The following is a 23,075-nucleotide window of genomic DNA, read 5'->3' as shown; positions in this document are numbered from 1 at the left end:
TAAATGAAAGTGCAAATTCAGCCCTTGTGAAGGCCTGCTTTAACTTCTAGTACTTCTAGCCCCAAAATTTCAGTTAGTAAATGCCTTTAAAGGAGAACTTCACATACCGTTCTAGAAACATACTCTATTATCAATACAGATATGAGGGAATATCAGTACTACTTAAATATTTTCCTCTGTTCTATTCAAATGGAACCCAGAAACACTGATTTCAGACAACATGATCTCGAGTAACATATTGGAAGGAAAACTTTGAAAATCCTAAATGTACGCAACATTTTGTAATTGTCCAGAAAAAGTTAAGATGTATCAGCTAGTCCTTCTATAAGTCAAGATAAAGAACATTTGATGTACAGATTTGGAATAAGGCAACATGATCTTAAAAACTGTGACACATGATTTTGGAAGGATATGTTGTTGCCATTAGCAATAAAACACAGCAGTGGCTACTCCCTAGTTGCACTTGCTGAAGACCTTTCCTTGTCCCACCTGCAGGGGGGCATAGTCCACCAGCAGCCTTTCTCTAAGTCCAGATTCCTTGGAAAGTTCTTGCCTTGGTCATTACGTCAAGTAGATCCTGTTACTGACACCTGAACCCAGGACGATGCCGCGCTTTGAGGGCATGCTAGAATTTCACAGGACTCATCTCTGTAGGTATTATAGAGTCAGAAGCCAAACTAGCAGGGAATCTGTTGTCTTACAAATGTAGACCCTTATTTTGCAGGGAACTGCATTACTGCTTAGAGGACCACTAGAACTTTTCTACATAGCATATGTCTTCTGCCTAACACAGGGATATTAGCTGCGTTTGAATGCTAACCATCTACTCAGTGCTTTGACTGATACATCACGCTCTGATTATCTGACATGCTAACAAGCAAGGACTTCACTAATTGCCATCAATCTTTTCATAATACATACTTTTTCTAGCATCATTTAATGAAAAATAATAGAAAAACACTGTTGCTCACACACAGTAAAATCATATACTTAATTCAGATCTAACAGTATTATATTTGTATGCTTCTAGGTGTCTTTGCATGTACGGCTACATTTCAATATTGGCCTACTCTGTGCTTACAAACTGTCTTCCTTACTATTATTTAAATTAATAGATGACTTTAAGCACCACTAGAGGGCACAGAATTATAACAGTATTTCTTTGGGGATAACAAAAAGTGCATGAGGAACAGGAGCTCTGTAGCTTTCACGTTTTATTGCCCATAGTTCCCACTTTAAAGCCTCGATCCTGCCAACAGCGATGCCTGTGTTTAGTTGCACTGCCATAAGCAGCCCACTGGAGAGCAGATCGCCCAGGCACGGCCACTGCGCGAAGCTCTTGGGCAAGCGCGCGCGGGCCTGGGGCCTTACAGCGCTGGCAAACCCAGCCAGTGTGCGCTCGCAGCTTAACTGCATGTTTGAGCTTTGGGGAATTTGAGTATCAATCCTCAAATATTTTACTCAAGTGACTAAAGCCAGCACAGTACAAATCTAAGCATAGCGACTGCGACACAACCAACTTCAAAAGACATTCTATACATATTTGCTCTAAATGGGTACTCGGGGATGAGAAAATTTGAAAAGACTATAAACACTTGCATATCAAAACAGAGAAATGCAAACAAGTCGTAAATGAAGGATTAACTAACTCAATTTCCAATTCAAAGAAAGAAGAGTAGATACGGGCTACTGGAAAGCTTAAATATTAATGGAGTTGCTGTGGATACTTATACCAACTCTTTAACATTTGTTCTGACATGTGTGCTGTTTCTGCCATCCCTTGCTGTGAGCGTGAACCCGCTGGGGTTCACCTCAGTAAGTTCCTGTTTGCGGGTGTTTGCGCTAGAGGAGGAAGTGCAGAGAAGCAAGGAAGAAGACAAAACTCCTTGCGCAAAGACAGCCCGCCCGAGGGCCTCTGCAGCAGTCCGTAAGCCCCGTGATGGCCACGCCAGCGCCACGCGTGCTCAGCTCCTCGCAAGCCGGCGCCCGCAGCCAGAGCACAGCGGCTCCCTCGCTGCTCCCGCGCGTTTTGTTTCTGAAAATTGAGCGTGCGCGCGCGCGCTCCGCGAAAGCGCGCAAGGCGGGCGCGGCCGCGCGGGCGGGCAGTTACGGAAACCCCCAAACTTCGCGGACTCCTTAACGCCCCGAGCGGTCTGCGCGGGGCCGTGCGCGGCGCCGGGGCGGGGGCAGCGCGCAGCGCCGCGCAGCGCCGCCCCGCGCCGCCACCTGCGGGCGCGCGCTCCCCCCGCGCGGAGCCGCGGGGCGGGGCGGCCCCGGGAGCCGGGCCGCGGCGTCACGTGAGGCGGCGGCCGGCGGCACGCGGCTCCCGGGCGCGGGGGGGCGCCGGGGGCGCCCGCCGAGCTCCGGCAATAAACGGCGCCCCAAGCGCGCCCGGCTCCCGCTGCGCCCCGCCGGCTCCGGGCGCGCTGGCGGAGCGGCCGGGGCTGCGGAGGAATTTTTTTTTAAATGTCGTTATTATTTTGGAGTGGATTTTATTTTGTTTTGTTTTATTTTGCAAACTCACCTTGATGCGCCGGGGAGCTAAACGCCCGTCCTCAGCAGGGGGAGCCTTGTTTTCCTGCGCGCACCGAGCGTCGGCACCGCTGCTCCCTGACCGCACCTCGCCGGGGCTGGGGCCGCCGGGCGCCCGGTGGGAGCCGGCGAGCCCGCGAGGGAGGGCTGCTCCGCGCCGCCGCCGCCGCTGGGATTTACTCGCTCGCCGACGCGCGGGCCCCGGCACGGAGGAAACGCCAGAGCGGCGTGTCGGACTGTGCAACGCCGGGGGACTTCCCGTCTGCTGGCCCGCCGTACCCCCGCCCGGCGCCGGCCCGGGCTGCCCGCCGCCCGCCGCGCTCCCCGCGGGCTGCCGCCGCTGAGACTTACAGCACTTTTGTTACTTTCGCGGACTTAAATGGACATCTCCCGAGAGCGCGCGTAGCCCGCCGCAGCCGCGTCCTGCCCGCCGCTCGCCCGGCCGCCGCCGCCAGCAGCCGGGCTCGCGTCCCCCCGGGGCGCGCTACTCGCCGACCCTCGCCGCCGCCGGGAGCCCGAGCAACAGCTTGCCCGGCCGAGCGGAGCGCCGCGGGAGGGCGGGGGCGGCGAAAGGTACTGCCCGCGCCCCGCCGCGCACGCCGCCCCCCGCCGCGCCGCCGCCGCCGGCTCCTGCCCGCCCTCCGCGCCGCTCCCCGCCGCCCCGTCCAGCGCTTCTCGCCGCCGCTCGCCCGCGCCCCGGGCGGCGCTGCGCGGCCGGCGGCCCCGGCCAGCGGCCCCGGCCAGCGGCGGGGCGCGGGGCGCTCCCGGGGGCGGGGGGGCCCCCCGCGAAGCTGCCGCAGCCCGGCCCGCCGCGCCGGGCGAGCAAAGTGGCCCGCGCCCCGCCGCCCCGCGGGCGCCGCCCGGAGACCCTCGGCCGCCGCTGCCCGCTGCGGCCCGCCGCCGCGCCGTGCCTGGCCGCCGCCGCCCGCGCCCTGCTCCGCCGCTGCCCCGGCGCCCGCCCCGGCGCCCGGGGTGATGCCATGCCCCGCAACCACGGCGGCGGCGAGGAGGGCGGCTCCGCGGCGCTCTGGGTGAAGAGCGGCGCGGCGGGGCGCCCGGCGGCGGGCATGAAGGATGTGGAGTCGGGCCGGGGCAGGGCGCTGGTGAACGCGGCGGCCCGAGGGGACGGGCTGCTGCTCCTGGGCACCGGCGGCGCGGCCGCCCCCGCCGGCGGCGGCGGGCTGCGGGAGGGCCGCCGCGGCAAGCACGGAGCCCGCATGAGCCTGCTGGGGAAGCCGCTGTCGTACAGCAGCGGGCAGAGCTGCCGGAGAAACGCCAAGTACCGCCGGCTGCAGAACTACCTGTACAACGTGCTGGAGCGGCCCCGCGGCTGGGCCTTCATCTACCACGCCTTCGTGTGAGTACGGCCGCCCCCGGCCCGGCCCGTCCCGTCCCTTCCCGGCCCGTCCCGTCCCTCCGCGGCGCTGGCCGCACCTGTCCGCGGGTGCGCAGAGCCGGCGCGGCGCGGAGCGGCGGGCCCCCTTCCTCCTCCTCCTCCTCTTCCTCGTGCTGCCCCGCGCATCGCTGCTCGGCGCGCCTCAAGCGCCCGGGCGGATGCGGCGCGGGGGCGCCCGCGCCCACGGGGAAGTTCCCGCGCGGGGCCCGGGGGCGGGGGGGGGGGGGGGGGGAGCGGCGGCCCCGTTCGTCCCGCGGAAAAGGCCCGGCGCGGGGAGCGCGCTGCCCCGCGGGGGCACGAGCCTCCTCGCAGCGCCCGTCGCCGCGGCCTCGGGGCAAGGTCGCGAGTGGGGCGCGACGTCCAGCTGCAGCGTCCCGCGGCCGCTGCCGGGCGGGTTTCCCCGGCGGGGCCGCTGTTAATGGACGTGGCGCTGCCGTAGTGCTCGGCCGAAGGTCCCCAGCGGCCGGGGCTCGGTGAACCGCCGAACAGCGTAGTTGATTGAATTAACAGTTCACTCGCCTTGCTCCTCTGGCATTTGCCATTTCTGTGCTTTTTGTTTTAGCAAGTAACTGCTGGGTGAGCGCCCTGTCCTCACGCTGAAGCAGCGTGTGACTAAAACACGCATGCTGTTGCGCTGCTCCTTGAAGAGCATTATTGCTGCTGCCCTGTGAAACTTATAAAAGTGTCCGTCTCCACCGTCCGAGCTGTATTCCCTTGCTCGTTAAAAAATAAGCTCTTTTGCTCTTACAGGGTTTGGTAGTAGTCAGGCCCAACTCTCAAGCCCCTTTGGGTGGCTGATCAGGGCGTGCAATACAGCGTGCAGTGCAGCCTCTAGCATGGGGTCTGTGCGACAGATCGTAGTCCTAGATGAAAATGTTGCAATAAATAACAGGTGGAGTATGTTGGATTTTATTATCGTTAAGGTGGAGAGAACTGATCTTCAGTATCATCCAAGATATTTGTGTTTGACCGTAGAAAACATGTCTTCAAGAAAATGGAAGGGTTAACTGATGTGCTGTACATAACTGTGTTTTCCAAGGTACTTGTTAGAGAAAAACTAAGTGGTTATAGCAGATTTGATGAAAAAAGCAACTATTCCCTAAAAGCTATGTTTGATAACATAAAGCCCTGCCCTTCTCCCAGCAGTAGGGGAATCCCCAAACCCTACTTTAATAACAGTTTTAATAGCTGAAAAAATATTTTGCCAGGAATATGGCTGCATGATTAATGAGATACTTCATGGATAGATTTACGTAGTAGATCAAAATTGCTAAAGATGATAAACAATAGAGATATACTTAATGTTTTATTTTGTTCTGCTCAGTACGGTTGCTTACTCTGTTATTTCACAGTGAAAATCTACATTTGCAAATAGAACCACCTTCTTGGAGGGCATTTATTTGGTACATTCTGCTATTTGAGTTCTTAATAGCTGACTCCTGTTCCTATGGAATAGATGGTACTTAACGTGAAAACCACTGAAGTATTTGCTAAGAATTGTCTTACTGCACTATCCTAAGTTGCCATGTAAAATCTGTAATTTTAGCTTTAGACCTTTCTCTCTGAGAGCATGATGAAGATTAAAACAAATAAAATTCAAGAGGGAAATAAAGCTGAGAAGTTTAAACCTTAAAAAAAAAAAAAAAAATTCCAAACAGAGTGAAGTCATGACACAGCAGCACTGTAAACAAGGAAGATCACCAGCTGCATTTAGATAATTGCCTGCATAGAAAGAGTGCCAATTTTAATTTTTAATTGCAAATGGCAATTTTGGCACCTGTAAATGCCAACATTTTATCTGAGCAGATCTGTGTGAAAGCTTGAAACATTATTGTAATATAAAGGCACCTACTTAAAATACTACCTTTAAGAATCTATTGCTGCTAAAGCGCCCTGTTTTTAAGGTGCATTTTAAGTGGATACTTCAGGTTCCCTTGGATGTCAATTTGACCAGCTTGGCTGCCACTCCAAAAGTTATTTTAATGCATTTATATCATTCTGAATTAATGACCACAAATATTTATACAGTATTTTTAGTGTTGTGGGTTCATTTTTTTCCAGCCACCTGATTCAGCCACAACTGTATCTTTGAAAATACATTTTTTTTTTTGGAGAAATCAAAAAAAGGGGGGGGTGAAAAAAAAGACAGATCTATCTACCTGAAAGTCTTGAAACACTCAAGTAACTTAGATTTCCAAGGACATTACTAAGTGTGTGGTTGAGACATCTGCTCCTACATTTGCTAAGCTATTCATGATCGGAGAGGAGCCCTTCATAGCCCTGTGCCGTTCCTGTTAGAGGAAATGGGCCAACAGCTGTTAGACTTGGTCTGGATTGTTGGTCTTCTGAAATGAAGCCCACTGATAACGCAAGTTGAAATAACCTGTTTGCTTCCAGAGTTTCAATTTAATGTTTAAGATACGTAGGTTTATTTAGGTTTTGCCTTTTCTTTCCTTTTCTTTTTTCTTTTTCTTTTTTTTTTTTTTGAAATAAAGAACGAGGACTTCAGCACCATTAGCCAATAAGAAACCATCTCTCCAATGATATTTTCATTTCTCATTTCCATAGGGAAAAAACCCTTTAGAACTGAGAATTGTGTGTAGTGTGCGCTTTCATCTTTTTTGCTTTTTGCCCTTTTGAATAAGAAAAAAAGGCCAGCCACCTGAGGAATGAGTGTTGTGACCTACATTCAGAAGTCAACTTGTTAGTTTATTTGTATAAACTTTCAAAATGCTGGGAAAGACAGCTGTTCTGCAAACTTCTGCTACTAGATTGCGTATTTACTCTTGAGCATCGGCCTTTGACTTCGGTGTGATTATGTTGGGTAGTAGAGCCATAAATTACATGTTTCTTGGCTCCCTTATGTGTACCTCAGTAGGTTGTTGCATAGAAGTCCTGAAGAAAATCAAAGATCTTTGCTGCAAGTTTTTGAAAAACTGCTTTTCAAATACCACAGTCCTCTGTTCTTAGTCATTTAGGAACACTTAAAATGTGAACACTTATAAAATCAGAAAAGAACATTCATACCATTTGTGAGTAATGAGTCAGTAACTTAAACTCCTGCTAGTAAAATATTTATGCCACACCACATCACATACGCGCAGAGTATGTGCATACTTAACATGCGCACATACGTTAAAATGCTATGATGCTGAAACTTTTTAAAACCATGTCTTGGGATGTCATAGGATTTCTTCTTTTGTTCATGGTGTTTACTTACATTCTTTTTGGTTGTTTGGTTTGATAAGAATGTAGAATAAATACCATGACATTGCCTTTGACTGATCAAAGGGGAATTCCAGATTTGTTGCAAATTTAACTCTGGGTTTCATCTTCAACTGTCATAAGGATTTTGTACTACTTTTAGTCTTAATTGACATTCTGAAAAAGAGATGGCCTAAGCTGTTCAGAAAACAATATTGCTCTTTGATACTGTTTATACTGGTATGATATAATTGGTTGCATAGGTTTCCTAATTTAAAAAGTTTGATTTATTTCAGGAATAATAAAGTTTCTGGTTTTTATTGACTTTATGATATATTCCATGCCAAAAGTCTTTAATGTTTTGGGTATGTCCTTCTTATTACAAAGCCCCCATCTTTGCTCTGGAAGCTTCTGAATCACAAATTGCAGAGGACTGGATGAGTACACCAGGACAGTATCACATTGCGTGACCTGTTTTGATATGTTTCCATGGGCATCCTCTATTGCTCATTACTGGAGACCAGATACTGTGCTAGATGATCTTATGATGCGGTGTGATGCTGTTCTTGTCTTTTGCATTCTTCATGGAAAAGACTGAAAAATGATTTTGTGAGAAAATCAAATGAGGCCACTAAAGATTTAACTAGCAGTTTTAGTTATCCGAATCTGCTTTCCAGGCATGGATTACTAATGATCAAATGGCTGTTGAACAGCAGTTTCTTTGCATCTGAGCTAATGGCGCTGCATCATACTGTGCTGTTGATAAAATTAGAGAGGTGCCACATTCTTATTTAAAAAGCAGTATGTGCAAAAACCTAAATACTTGCTTTTTCTCCTACTGTCAGAAAGTGCATACATGATTTTATCATTCTCTTTTATCCAGCTTAGGACATCTAATGTACTGATTCCTAGGACTCTATAGATAGAGCTAAGATTTTCTTCTTTTCAGGAACCCTTTCAGAGTCAGGGCCTAATGTTGTTAAGATAACATTGTATTTATATTTACATTAAAAATAACATTTACAAATAACAATGTTGACAGCATAAATGATATATGGCAAAGTAAATCATATTAGGTTACTGAAAAGGTAAAAATCTTAAACTATTTCACGTGTCACCTAAATTTCAGTAAGCATTTTCTTTCAGACAGTGACAATGAATGATGGTAAATACTTAGACTCACTTCAGTATGAATCTGCAGCATTTTGTCTCATCTGAGGCAGTCTGATTTTATATGTATGCATATTTCTCATTCTAAATGTTGTTTGGAAGGGGCTTTGAAGATCATGGAGTCCTATTTGAAGACATTCTCTTCAGTCAAATCCACCCGGCTCTTTTCTAGATGGGTCTTGAAAACTTTGAAGGATGGAGGTCCCACAGCCTGTCTGGGTAACCTGTTGCAGAACTGCACTACCTTTCTGTTGTAAAAGGCTTTTTGGTCTTTTTGGCCAGTCTGAACCTCCTAAATGCTGTTTGTGGTCTTTGCCTCTCTGGTGCTAGCAAGAAGAACTTGGCTTCTTCCCTTTTGTAACGTCCCTTCAAGTCACTGTAGGCTGCTATTAGATCAACTTGACAAGCTCATCTTTCCCAACTTCTGTTCTTAAGGCACATACTCTAGGCCCTGTGACTGTCTTGTTGCTCTCCTGGGTCTTTCCCTTCTTCTCCACAACCCTCTTCAACTGGCGTGCTCAAAACTAGATGCAGCAGGGTGACCTCACTGGCACTGAGTAGAGGAGAAAGATAACTTTCTCCAGGCTGCTGACCACACTCATCTAACATGCTCCAGTAGGCCATTTGCCTTATTTCTGATGACAGCATGTTGTTGGCTTGTGTTCAACCTGCTATCCAAGATAACCCCAAAGCCCTTTTCAGGGGGGCTGCTACCCAAGCAGTGGATTTTCAGCCCAAATTGATGCATATGCATTGGTTTATTCTGCACCAGATGCCGAGCTCCACTTTTCTCTTAGTTTGACTTTTTATATTCACTTCCTGTATTTTCTTGTACTGAATATCTTAATCCTTATATCTTAGTTGTCATGCACTAACCATAGAGACAGAAATACTGCAGTCTTTAAAACTCCAGCACATTCTCTGTGATCAGTAGAGAAAATGAAATAGGTAAAAACACTTTTCATTCTCTTTTCCTAGTGTTGCCCATGAACAGCAGTCTTCTTCTGGAACCCTTCACAGGCATATGTGACAACATACACATATATATGTACATGTTAAATGTATAGCAATATGTAACATCCCTTCTTTTTTTCCAGAGAGCTATTGCCTCCATCAGGATTTTTAATAGATAAGTGTCAGATGTGTAACGTTTTTTACTTGCATTGGTTTGCATTTTTAATCTTCTCTGGCTTGGTCCAGTAAGTTTGCTTTTCTGTGCTGGCCTTACTTTGTGGTTCAACAGTATATAATCTTGGAAAGATCCAGTACTTTGAGAAAGGGTTGCTAAGACTTCAACAGATCAAAGTCCGTACACATGGGCTTTCTTGTACCGGTCATGATGTTTGATTCTCAAACAGAACTATGAATTGTGTATGTGGTTACAAATACACAATTCATACATCAATCTGTATATCAGAGCAGTGTTTGGATTTGGAACTTAAAGATAAATGCACTACCTGAATGAGTAGGGTCATCTTTATCTCTTCTCCATGTTTCTCAAGGAATGGGTTCAGAACTTTCTTTATAGCCATCTTTTTGCTACAACCTTTTTCCCTCATGCAAAAATCATACAATTAACATTTATTATGTTGAGAGTTACAATCTAATCTTAGATTCACTTTAATTTCTCTTGGGTGTTACACTTCTTGTGTTGTTGAGGGTCTTGCATGACATGGGATCTCTTGGTGCACTTTAAGCCTCACGCGGCGAAAAATTTTGCTTGGAATAATAGATTCTGTCCAAGAATCAGGCAGTCTGTGAAAGCATAATGTGGCATGAAATATGTGTTGTCTCCAAGGAGTATTAGTTTTGGGGGATTCAAGAAGGACTTTGGAAAGCTTTTAATTGCCTGCAAGACAGTATTTGTGTGACAGACTTTCAGAGTAGGTTCTAGACATCGTTTAATGAGCTAAAGAACTTTTCTGTAGTTTCTTAAGTTTCTGCTGGGATATCTGACTTCTGTGCAAAGATCATGATTTCTGATTTTGCTTTAAGATTTGGTGTGCTTTCAGTGCAGTGACTAGATTATTAAAATCCATTTGCACTCTTGCTGTTGTTGTTTGTAGCTGAATTGAGTTTCTTGAACTGATGAAAGTTCAAGCGAATGAGCATTTTTCTAATAATTGCAAATCATTTCTAGCATCAGCAATATGGAATATTTATATTCATTCAGTCCTTAGTAGTGCGCTCATTATTCATTATAATAATCATCATTAATATATTTACTAGTACTCATGAAGATGCAGTGAATTTTTTCATGATCATTTCAGTGGAATGGAAAATAACGTTTCATTTCATTAATCTTTTTTATATATATTTATATAAATATAAAAAAGATTAATGTATACAAGTTTTTATTCCTAGGTAACGTAACCTCCTCCCCTCCTGATATTCCAAATAGAACTCAGTACTGTATGGCAATTGTTTCTTAATAATCCACAGATAAAAATTAATTGCTGGGTATTTAACATTTTTATATGACTCATATTTTGATTATCATAAATTTTAAGACTGATGGAAATTAATGAAATTTACCGCTGATTTTAATGGAAACCAAACCGGGTCTTCTGCTCACAGTAGCTACTGCATTTTTTTTACTTATCTAATGAAAAAATCTTTAACATTGCTAGAGTCTTCCTAATGAGGCAGCTGTTTATCCTTACAGTAAATCTTGTTTTCCTCCCTTTTTGCAGAGTACTCACACAACAGATCATGCATTATTCTATTTTTTTTGTTACTAATGCTAGTATATTGAGATATTTTACAGATATAAATCATACTGAATTTGTGAGAACTTGTGTATCTATTTTTTTTCTTTTTATTTTCTGTGAGAGCTTTTTAAGAGTTTGGTTTACAGATTTCCTGTAAGGGAGCGCATTTAGATTGCCTGGGGACCGCCACCCATGGCACATCAGTTTAAGAAGAAAATTCATCAGAGGTACAGTTTTATCATTTGCAAAATAATTTTAAGCTGTTGCTGAGCTTATGTCAAAATAAACTTCCTTAAAAGTTATTAATTAGAAGTTCAAAGGCTGCTTTACAGGGCAGCTGCACTTGGTCAAGCAGTATTGTCAATTTTCTGTTGAACGGTAGATTTGTCTTGTGATAGTTGTCTGAGTTGCAGTGTAATTGCGTTACAGGGAGCTCTGCAAAACATTCATCATTTGGGGCACTGAAGCGGAGTCTTTGGTGCCGTTCTACTTGAAAGAATGTGTGATTACTTCTGTGTACGTCTGGTCCAGCGATTCAGAAGTGATCGTAGTACTCCAGCTATATGTATATCTGACTTCATCTGCTAGGCCTTCATCCAAGAAAATACTCAAGCGTGTATTTGTATGTTTTCTGTCAATGAGGGACATAAATGTATATATAAGCACTCTCTTAAGAGTAAAGGATTTTCAAAGGCATATGATACCTGTAGCTTCCTTTAATTATTCTACTGTATATTCAAAGACTAATTCACTTTTTTTTTTCCTCCACACTTGTACAGAATGAAGTTTAACAAATGAATCATGCTCTTAAACTGATTAGAAATGATGAGGAAAGGAAGTTCTGTACCTGCCCACTTCTTGATTTAAGCAATATATTCCTGTTTGTTTTGGCTTCCTTCTTGCTTTGAGACTCCCTAGTTTAAAAAAGCAAACACATTAAGCCTTTCAAGATTTTTGTAGCATTTTCATTTTTATTGCAATCATACCAGATATCATATGGTGTCAACATGCTAGTGCCAAAAGTCAAATATGACAAAACCTAGAGAATAAAATCTTTCTGCTTTGGGAGGTGGAGGAGAAAAGTTAGCTAACACATAATTGGATATCTTCCTATTTCACTAGTCTCTTAGGCTAGAGCATCTGTACAGACCCTTTTGAGGTCAGTCGGTCAGAAATAGCATCTTCTAGTGCATTAAATTTAATTGCTTTTTGTAGTCTAAGCTCATCCATAGCCCTGATATCTGAGAATTATCCATTAGAAGCAAATATGCAAATCTTTCTTTTCCAAGCTCTGTTGGCAGGAATGCGCTTAAAAGTTACTGCTGGGACCTTTCATAAATGTATGACTTGTGAGGATCTTGACATACTTGAGAGGGTCTTTGTGGGAAAATTAAGATGAAAAATTGTTTTGGATGCACTTCTGTAAATGGTGAGAGTGGAGGATCAAATATGAGTATATTTGGCACTGGCTTTGGAAAGGTAGGTGGGTCTCCCCAAGAGACATGTCTTTCCTGTGTATCAGTAACTTCTTTTTTCTAGTTTTAATGTCAAAACTGTCATGTCTTTCGAGAATGACAGGTGATCAGTCAAAGTTAGTGTGGTAAGCCTGGAGAGTGGTGCGTATACGACAGCCTCTGCTGTCAAACAGATGATGTGCTATGTTTCTTTTTATGTGGCCTTGTGCTGGAGAAGAAGCACTGCTATGTTGCCAGGAAATGACACAAAAATGCACGAGCTTCAAAAATGCTTTTACTTCTGAGAAAGTTATGCTGACTGAGGTTAGAAGTAGTCTCTAAAATTATTAGGAGGAAAGAAACCTGCATTTCTTCTCTGACCTGTCTTTGTACTTCCAGTGGAGTCAGTTTGCATCACGTGTGTTGTATGAAACATTACCATAGAAAAGAGCATATATTTTAGTAGTAAAAGTCCTTACTACTCTCTGCAAAAGGATGCTTGCTGGTGGCAGGAAATGCAAAGCAGTGTATGTACAGAGGGAGCAAGCGACTTGCAGCAAAGATGAGCCTAGTGTTGGCAATTTGGTTTCTCCTAGGCTTGGCCTCCAGACCTTGCTAAACTGCAGTTGAGAGGCAGCTCTTCTTATGCCTCTGACTCCACCTGCTTGTTTTTACTAGAAGTGATAGTTAAATGCTAGTTCCTTTAAGGAAGTTTCAGTACATTTCCTGTGCTGTATGTAGTTAGTTGCAATGAATGTGCATGCACTTTAGTGATTTACTGAATTGCTGGTCATTTCACCTGTAGATGCTTTCTTATTTGAGAAGATGCGCCATTAAAAATTGCATGCCTAGACTAAAGATGAAGCAGAGTTCGGAATTAAAAAAAGCAGCAAATTTTAACATCTTAGTTATGTAAATCTTTACATAATAAAACAGTTTGTTCAAATATATGTATTTCTATCCCTTTCAGCTCAGAAACAATCATTTGGTTTGCTGCTGGGAGATACTGTCTGGAGAGAAGTTCGCCTTCCTCAAAAGTCACACTACCTGCTGACAAAACTTTACTCATGATGTGGTTTCTGCAAATAATCACATAGTCAGGATATTGGGATTGGACCATTATTGTATGCAGGGATGAGGCAGGTGGTAATCCTGAATTATAAGTGCAGTTTGGAAGTAATTTTAATTTTCATCTTGGGAGTACTTGTAGACATGCTGTTTTAGTGATATTATTAATACTTTTTAGGCCCTTACGTAGCAGGTAGTAGAAACCACCAAAGCGAGCGTTGATAAAAGCTCTATCTTTTGCATGCTAGTGAAAAAGCATCTGTCTAAGAGATATGTTTAAAAAGCTTCTGAAGATGCACTCATTGGAGTGATGGAGTGATTGCAGTGATCCACGGACGGAGGGATGAAGGCCGGTGTTGAAATCTTAATAGCTAGCACACGGTATATGTGCAGGTGCTCTGTGGTAGATTGCACTGTCTGCAGATATTGTGTAGGAAGAGTTATAATGAGAGCACTCGTGAAATTTTAGAGGTAGGAGGTGCTACCTAGATGTATGGGAACGTACCTAGATGGGAACAAATTATCAAGGTGAGGTAGAACTGAAGAAAATACACTAGACTGTTTTATTGACACTGAACATCGTTAATTTAAAGGTAGGCATGTGTACATGTTTGCTTTATATTATTAGTAATATAGTTTTAGTTGATTTTTTTTTCCTTTTGTTATCTGTTCTCTGTAGAAATCAAGCTGAAGCTCCAATGTGAACCAATTTATTGGACTTTATATGGACATATAAAACATGGTATTGATCTTTACATCTTTTTGCATTGAAGTTTTGACGTAGTGAAAATCTTACTCCTTACCCGATTGTGTTTCCAAGTGCTTTTTCCTTGGCAAATGTCCATGTATTTTTGTGTTTGTGTGTGTGTATGTGTGTCTGCTAGTGTGATGCAAGAACAAAATAAATAAGCTCTGCAGCACGGCAGAGGCATTTGGTAGCAGCTGCCGGGCTCGCCGAGCGGGCGGTCATTTCCGACCTGTGCTCCCAGCTTCCCGTGGGGATCGGAGCCGCGGCCCCCTGTGGGGAGCCCCCCCGGGCCCTGCCGTCAAAGGGACAGGGGTACGGCTAATTGTAGGGCTGTCTGCATCTGCGAGATAACACTGGCTAGCAGGGTGCACAGGATAAAAATCTCTTTTTCCAGACTCCGGCTGATCTTGTTGATGGCCGTTAGAGGCTTACTTTGTGCTGGGGATGAGGGTCCCCGTGCCACCGGCAGCGTCCTCTCCCTTCGTGCTGAGGTTGAGTCTCAGCTGTTTTATTCAGATCTGTGTCCACACTCTGCTAGAGCTTAGATCACTTTTTTTTTTTTTTTTTTTTGCTACTTCTGTGGACAGGAAGACGTGAAGCCGGGTCGCCAGAGTGTAGCCTAATCTCTAACCTGCAGCATGGCTATGTTTATTTTTCGAGGAAGACCTGGGGCGCATCTGAAGTCCCGGACTTCAGAATGCCCTTGAGGTGGCTGATATTTGGGGACATTTTTGCAGGAAAGAATGAAGTCATTAGAATACATCTTATTCGCATCCAGGGATTTCTCCTTGAAACTGTGGCTGAATTAACAGTATCTGTGAAATACCAAAACCATTTAAAATATATAAAATTAGGTTGAATTGTGTTGTTTCTACCCTTTGTTGATGGGAAAACATCAACTGAAATATCTATACCAAACTGAAGCGTGATCTCATGCCAGTTAATGTCAGAAGAGGGTTATTTACCTTGAAAAAGCCTTTGTGTAATTTTGTTCTCCAGTTTTTTTCTTTTTTTTTTAACCTGCCCATATCTGTAAATTGTCTCACTACAGTTCAAAGTTATCATGGGCTTTATGACTTGTGTTTATCATCAATAAATTAATCCTAAATAATATTTAATCAATTAAGCCTATATAATACAGTGGATAGTGATTGCAAGCTCAAATATATTAAAACATCACAGTTTTTGGCATCTCCAAATTCAGTATTTAAGAAGTATGATTCTAAAATTTGGATTGTGTTTTTTCAGGTTTATTAACGCTTGGCACGTTTTGCTTATTCTGTCTTTAGCATGAAAGAGGAAAATCTCTCTGAAATGGAGACGTGATATAAAAGTGATCCTGGAGGAGAACATGATCAGTTGAAAAGATCTTTGAAATAATTAAGAGACGAGTCAGATGAGGTCTGAAGCATGCTTTTACTTTGGGAGTGGGCTGAGTTTATTCGCGAGGCCGGCTCAGACCTACCTTTAGCACCCTGCGATGAGCCAGCGCCTCAGTGTTTATCACCGCCCAGTGCGTGCGGTACAGCAGGGTCTGATGAGCCCGCCGGGTACCTGCTCTATTTACTGTGTTGTGATGGCTCAGCAGTAAAACTTCCCTCGCTCAGGCTTGTCTCTGAATGGAGGGATGCCTGATGTTGGCTGGTTATGCTGTTACAAGTCTGGCTCTGAGGCTTAATTTTTATACTGAGAGCTTCCCTGCCTACCTCTAGAGGGTGTCCAGGTGACAGCAACAAATCACTGCAGATGCAGCTAAGACTGTTTCCTGGCAAGAGGATAAAACCAGTTATCTTGTACTCTCGTCCTAGGAATTGCTGATTCTGTGTTCTGAAAAAAAAATGTTGATGTTATTGCTTTGATTAAAACCAACATTAATGCAACATACTGAAAAATTACTGTAATACCTTGTGAAAATGATTGTAATACTACACACAGCTAAAACTCTACAGGATGTTACTAATCCATAACCTTCTTCTGCGTAACAAATGTGGAAGATGTAAGGTCGTGATTAAGTAACAGAGTATTTGTATCAGTTTTGTGCTTAGGTGTTCTAGTCATTTATTACTGTTTTAGATACTTTGCAAGTATAGTGAAAAATCTTTAAGGATGAGAATAGCTGCCTCTTCTCTTAGAATAATATGGAAAGGCAATAAAATGGCATTGGTCAGTATAGTATACAAGAATGTCATTCTCAACTACTTTTCTGAATTAATGCAGACAGTATCATTCTTTCTTTTACTGAGGCCTGTAACCAAGGCATCGTTTTTGAGATGGACCTTTATCATTCCTAGTATCATTTTTTTTTCTACCCAATATCTCAATGATCTATCTGTCATCGCAGCTAAAACTGTCACTCAAACTCTTGTTACTTTAGTTCTTGCAACATCCTTCAGTCTGGATTCAACAAGTGGCTGTCACTTGGGCTGTATCACCTCTGCCTTTGAGCCCAGATCTAGCTCCTTTCCAATCTAGAGATATAGGTTAACTGTAAAAGGTATCTAATTAATTTTTAAAAATTGCATTTATAAAGCAAAAAAAAAAAAAAAAAAAAAAAGCTAAAGAAAGTAAACTTTACATGATTCATTACAGGGGGAGTGGGGAGGGCAGTGAGGGGAGGAAGCACCTGAACCTGGTCCTTTTTACTTTGTGACAACAGCAGTAGCATGTGGTGGAAATTCTGTTGATTCAACAATAAACTATTGAGAGAAAAAAAACTCTAATAGGATAAACTTCTAAGTAACTACAAGTAAACATAACTTCCAAATACCTGTAACTAAAACAATGGTGTATATTTTTTCAGTTTTTGAAAATAACAGTTATCTTGGTATCTATAAAGCTGTTACGTTAGTCTGGGAATTTCAGAATATAGCAGTTTTATGAATGCTCTATATATATGTGGCATGGTTAATAAGAGAGTTCTTCCTACATTATTTGGCTTTGTCTGAACATACCAAGTTAGATAAATGGATGATTGGTGGAAGAACAAGCAGAATGGTAACCCAGCTTCCCTATACGCTGGTAAGGGTAACAACATGCTGATAATTGTAGAAGTATGTTAAGTTTCATGATTTTTTCTGAGGCTGGGAGCTAGAAGACCAACAGAAATTAAGACTGGTAAAGAACTAGGGAGAACAGTCAATCGGATACTCTGGGAGATCAAAATGATGTTAGTCTCGTGGATTCTTCTGAAATGGGCTATTGTCAAATCCTATGGTATGAATTAGTGTAGTTTTTTTTCAGGTATGTTCTTACGAAGCTACTTCTCTCAAAACAGGTTTCTGCGTCTGTGCACTTTTGTTTTGCAGTCTGTAGTGCGACGTGAGGAGAGACTAAATGCTCTTGAGCTAACTAACTTCATTTCAACTGATCCTATTGCTATGACATGATTGCTTTGTCTCTTGGGAGTGTACCTAACTTGGTAGACTAAGTACCTGGCATGAACTTTATGTGAGTCTTTCAAAAATAGGAATAAGAAAAATACTTTTGCTTGTGAATTAGGATGGGACTGCATCTTTAAGTAAAAGACATGCATAAATTTTTTAAATTTTACCAGCTAACTTCTAGGTGATGGATATTTCAAATTGAGATGTATTGTGCCTAGGTAGGCTGAGTACATTGCATCTGCTGTTTCATCTCTTCATTGATCATTCAAAACATTGTGCTAATTAGAATAGACCTTAGAATTTGTTGCACACGTACACTGATTTCTTCTAGTTGTCTTTCATTTTTGCTGTTACAGCCTTTTTAGGGCATCAGAGAACACCCTGGGAAGGTTGGAAGTGTATGGCCTTTCAGCTGGCAGAACTGTAGCAAATCAAAAGAGAACACAAACTTTCTTGAAACATTACTCATCTTCATTTCTGTGTTGTCTTCCCCAAAGACAAAGCAAAACAAGAATGCCAGATCTTTTATCCTGAGAAGAAAAAAAACACCAGAAAGACTTGGTTCCTCTTTTTTTTTTTTTTTCTTTTCTTTTCTTTTCTTTAACATGAAGGAACAAGTCACAGCAAGCTTCTGAGTTGAGAATGAACCAATGTTTCCAGATTCCTATTCCAACAGAAAAGATGAAGAGAAACTTCTGTTTCTTCTTACAGGTTTCAGTCACTTTCTGCATTTCAGCCTTTTAACAAAACTCTCTGAATATTCGATTTCCCTTTTACTGGCTTTCTAGTCATTCTGCCAGTCAACTTTTTCTTCTTGTGTGCACCCAGTTGGTTTCCTGAGAGATGACCTCCTCTGATTAACTCAGTCTCCTTTCTCACCCAAGAACGGCAACATGAGGGCTTGCTTGTGGCCATCCGCCTGCGAGGTTGCAGTGAACGTAGACAAGAGGTGAAAAGAGCACCGCTTCTGTCACAGTGGTTTCTTTCCTTTAAAATTCCAACACTGTCCTGGCATTCAGCTCACATTATTTTTGGGCTTTCAGAAAACTCTGATGCACTCAATATGGGTGTATATATACATACGCGCACACACACATGCACACATACATATATTTATATTTCTATATTTGTGTGTGTATATATATATTTTGTTGTTTGTTTGAATACTGAGCTATGTGAGTATCTGCAGAAAGGATTATAGCAAAACCTATGCCAAATTGTTGCTGCTTCTGGAAGCAGCTAGGAAAGGGAAGGGTGACAAAACTCAGGTACTGGAAACTGACTTTGATATGGGTTGTCTTAGTCTCCAGTTAGAAGGTAAAGCTCCATCAGAAACATTTGTACAAAAGCCTATACTAATGCACTCATCAATAAAAGTACAGTTAATATTTTGAGTCACGCATTAGTAGTTTTGGATAGAGAAGTCTTTGGCAGATACAAATAGCAGGCCAAATCCTAAAACTGTTTACTAGCCATTAATTCTAGGCTGAATCTAGAAACTCTTACTCAAGCAAAAAAATCAGTGGGGTAATTGGATACTTTATCTTAGTATGCTTGAATTTTCTAAGAATGCTGTGTAATTTAAACTAAATTCTGTTTGAGTTCTTTGGTATGTTACATTCTAAATCACCTGCAGCTTAAATGTATCACAGTGTGATTTAGATAATTTTTTAGATCTTTGCTTTAGCCCTTTGCACTGAGTAACATAGCTTATAAGTGGCAAAATACTTTCCCTTTAAAAGTAGTCATGAAAAAAAGACTACCACAAAAGTAACTATTGAGTTTGGAAAATGATATGGTACAAAATAACATATTTTATTATGTACAGTTTTATTCAGAAATGAAAAAGATTGTTCTCTTGCAGGCATGGAAATCTGGAAATGTTCCTAATCTAAAATCAATAGGAAATACTCCAGTTGTTCAAACAAGTCTTAAACACGTTTTAGTTTGAAAGCTGACTGTATATTATGTTTGCAGCCCTTGTGCAAAGTAGTTTTTAATAGCACAACTTGTTTCATGATGAATATAGACAAAGAGTGTTATTTATGTTATCAGTCTAAACAAAAACATGTATTTTTTCATCCAGTGCAGTTGGTGTCAAGTTGCCACATTGCTTGGAATGAATTTATTGCCACATCGCTTAGGACATACTATCAACCTTAAAGAAAAACAAACAAACAAACAAACAAACAAACAAAAAAAAAAAAAAAAAAAAACCTCTAACCTTCCCTTTAACATCTAACTCAAACCTTGTCACTTCGCCTTTAGAAAATGACCTTACAAGTTAGTCAGATGATTGAATTAGCAAGGTTATAATGGCTCTCTGGAGAAGCAGCCTTTAATGGAAAGTTTTCAGTTTTGGCAGGGTTCGCTTATTTGTTTCCTTTTGTTGCTGTCATTATGGCAGTTATCATCAATGACTATAATTGCTTTAGGGTTGTCAGCTCCATTCTCTTACTATTACTTTTTAGCTTTTCTAAAATTTAGGCAGAGAACACGTGGGGATTTAATCTATTACTTTGTTTTGGTGTTTGTGCTCTAAGTCAGTAATTAATAATGATCACTCTTGTGACATGAAAACAAATACCCTGACGTTCTCGTGATGAGATACGTTTCTTTTGAAGTGTCTGGGACCAGTTTTAGTCTAATCTATGGGCATAATCTGATTCCATAGTGCTGTGAAAAAGAGTAAAACAATTGTTTTGCATCTGCTGCACTTGAGCTCTTTCAGAGTGAACAGACCTGGACAAGAATGGAGATTTTTTTTTGGGGGGGGGGGGGGGGGGAATCTGGTCTTTTGCGCATATGTCCTGTACTGCTTGCAAAATACAGCACCCCCACTTACTTATTTAGCTTAAGGTAAATGACTAAGTCTGGATGTGAATTGCTATTTTTTCTGGTTTTGTACCCATTTGTCAGAGTCTAGTCATAAAGGGACTAAATCTGGCTTGGAGATTGTGTCTACACACAGTACTGCTTATCAAGTGAGGAAATTTGCTGTTTCTCCAGGTGACTGGGAATTTTGTGGGGTATAATGACACCTTTCAAGCATCAGTGCACCTGATTCAAGGTGTATATGAATATGAACAGTTGAAAATCAATCAAAAATAGTCAATAAACAAATCAGATTATGAACTTTTCTGTTACTCTGTGTGTGTGTGTATGTACGTACGTATGTATTTATAAAGTTTTTTTGCTGTAAGAGTTAACTTCTGTTGGCTAACTGGTAAATAGTAATTATTTGATGGTTGAAATACACTCCTGATGATAGGAGTGCAATCTCTGCCCTTACTGCTATTTGCAAGTGTTAATTAAACCAATTGGACTGGCAGGAGAAAGACACATACTGCCAATTAAAAAAAAATCCTTACAGCCTTCAAAAAAAAATGCAAACTTCATGGCATTTGCAGTCTTTTATAAGTAGATGAAGTTGCACATAAGGGAATCACTGAGGAATTTGACTTTCTTCTCTTAAAATACGAGACACTTATTTTCTAATATTTTTCTTTTCTCTCAGAATATGCATCATGAAAATAAATCTTGTGATATCAAGATTTTATAAGTCACTTGGATCTCTTGCATGTTTGGTATATGGTCCCATCACTCATGAGTAATCAAACTTCCCACACTTTTACAAGCACCATTTTTGAATAGCACTTCATATCCTGTATTAGTTGTCCATGCCTTTTATCAGTATAGTGAAAGATTGATGTAAAAATAACCATGTCACTATTATCTATTATTAGCAGTTGTTTACATACAAGAAAGCTTCTTAGCTTCACTTTCAAAGAGTTAAAAAGGTGATAAGTAATAACTGCAGTCAAAAATATCAAATATCACTGCTTTTTTTATAACAGCAGAAAAATATCCTAGTTCTCTGTTTAATCCAGTTTTCTAACATTTGGTTTAGAATACTTTGTCCTGTAACTTCAACTGTATGAGCTGAGTTTGCAGTCCTGGTTGTGATGATATTCTTAGCGGTAGTGAGGACAACTGCTACTTTAAAACTAGGCTTCCTGTTGTGCTCTTCTTCCTTGCGGTGTGGTGTATGCGGATATGCCACAACTTGCAGCTTGCGGTGTCTTATTGCTTAATTTAACCATAGCTTGCATTTCTTATTGTTTGATTGGTTGGCAAAGCATGCAGAAATTCTGAGTCAGATTCACCTATTTCTGGATGCCCAGTATAATTAAGTGTAGCCCTGAAGCATCAGATTTTGTGTAACTTTCCAGGCACACAAGAAGTAGAAATACAAGTGAGGGTTTAAAAATGATTTGGAGAAAAATAATACCATTTAACTTTGCATTCTCATTGTACTTGTTCTGAAGAGTCTTTTGGTAAATATGTGATTCTGTTTAATTAATCCTGACTCTGATACATATGGAATGTGCTAGATGGGGGATCCTGAAAGTTTAGGTGTCCTGTGTAACCTTAGAGCAGCTGTATAGAACAGGCACTGTTGTTAAATTCAACAAATTTCTGTACTGGTTTCCTATAGCTTTGTCTTGGGGCATTGCTTTGGGAAGTGAATTTGTTTCTGTAGTCTTTGTAGTTTGATTTGTATGGTCAGCCTTCCAAAAGGTGTGCTAATTAGTGGTACTGCAGTTGGTGCATGATGCTAATTGAAAACAGGCCTGAAAACAGCAGCTTGTGTTCAATGGGACACAGGAATTATCTGCTCCTGATAATTTTTGGTTCCTAATAAGTGGATTTGAGCCTATCTCTAGGAGAAGCAAGGCAGATTGACTATAATTCTTTCCTACAAATAAATATATCTGAAAAATGTTTCCTTGTATTTGAAGATCAGGGTTATGTTGAACAGATTAAATGTCAACTGCCTCAAAAATGATTAAGTACTTAATGGCTTGTGTGTAAATAATGGAGTAAAAACCTCATGGGTATTAATTGAGAAACACCTGGGAGCAATTAAATACAGCAAATTACAATATTGTTTTCCTTGAAATAAACCAAATAAACTAGAAATATATAAACTATCATGGCACACAATCACACATCTTTGTGTACTGAAAATACTATGTATTTGCTTTCTAAGAGAACCAGGTAGAATTTAAAGCCATAGAGGAAAAATCTATTTAGCGTATTCTTTTAAGAAAGCTAAAAATCTACTCTTAATCTTAATTTGGAGTTCGAGCCATGGTTTTAATCTGCTTCCTTTCAGAATTTGTTCGTGGTGTCAACTCTACCCTTGAATGACAGTGGGCATGGTTTTTATTTGTAGGTACCAATAAATGTCCATCACGTGACGGCAGCGTGAGACGCACAAGTGCTTTGGCATTCCTTTGGGCTGGTCTTCTGATGTTGCAGTAGCTACTGCACATCTGGAGAGTCAGCACTGAAGTTTTTAGTGGGCTGACTGTTATGATTGGATTACTGTGCTTTTATATTTAT

General features: G+C 42.0%; 1 protein-coding gene across 6 annotated transcripts in view; it reads left to right on the top strand.

The window, feature by feature from the left end:
• The first annotated feature begins 3,509 nt into the window (after positions 1–3,509).
• The window catches only part of KCNQ5 (potassium voltage-gated channel subfamily Q member 5), a 300,316-nt gene continuing 280,750 nt past the window's right edge, over positions 3,510–23,075 (top strand). For 5 of the 6 annotated variants that reach the window (XM_062571068.1, XM_062571070.1, XM_062571069.1 and 2 more), the window contains exon 1: positions 3,513–3,889. In XM_062571068.1, coding sequence (XP_062427052.1) covers positions 3,513–3,889 — 377 coding nt within the window. Of the gene's footprint in view, positions 3,890–23,075 lie in introns of all 6 variants that reach the window. The other variant, XM_062571072.1, reaches the window with a different exon arrangement.

This window comes from Rhea pennata, chromosome 3, assembly GCF_028389875.1.
Source record: "Rhea pennata isolate bPtePen1 chromosome 3, bPtePen1.pri, whole genome shotgun sequence".
Classification (NCBI taxonomy): domain Eukaryota; kingdom Metazoa; phylum Chordata; class Aves; order Rheiformes; family Rheidae; genus Rhea; species Rhea pennata.
The sequence above is the reverse complement of the archived record's forward strand: the minus strand, read 5'-3'. Positions and strand labels throughout refer to the sequence as shown.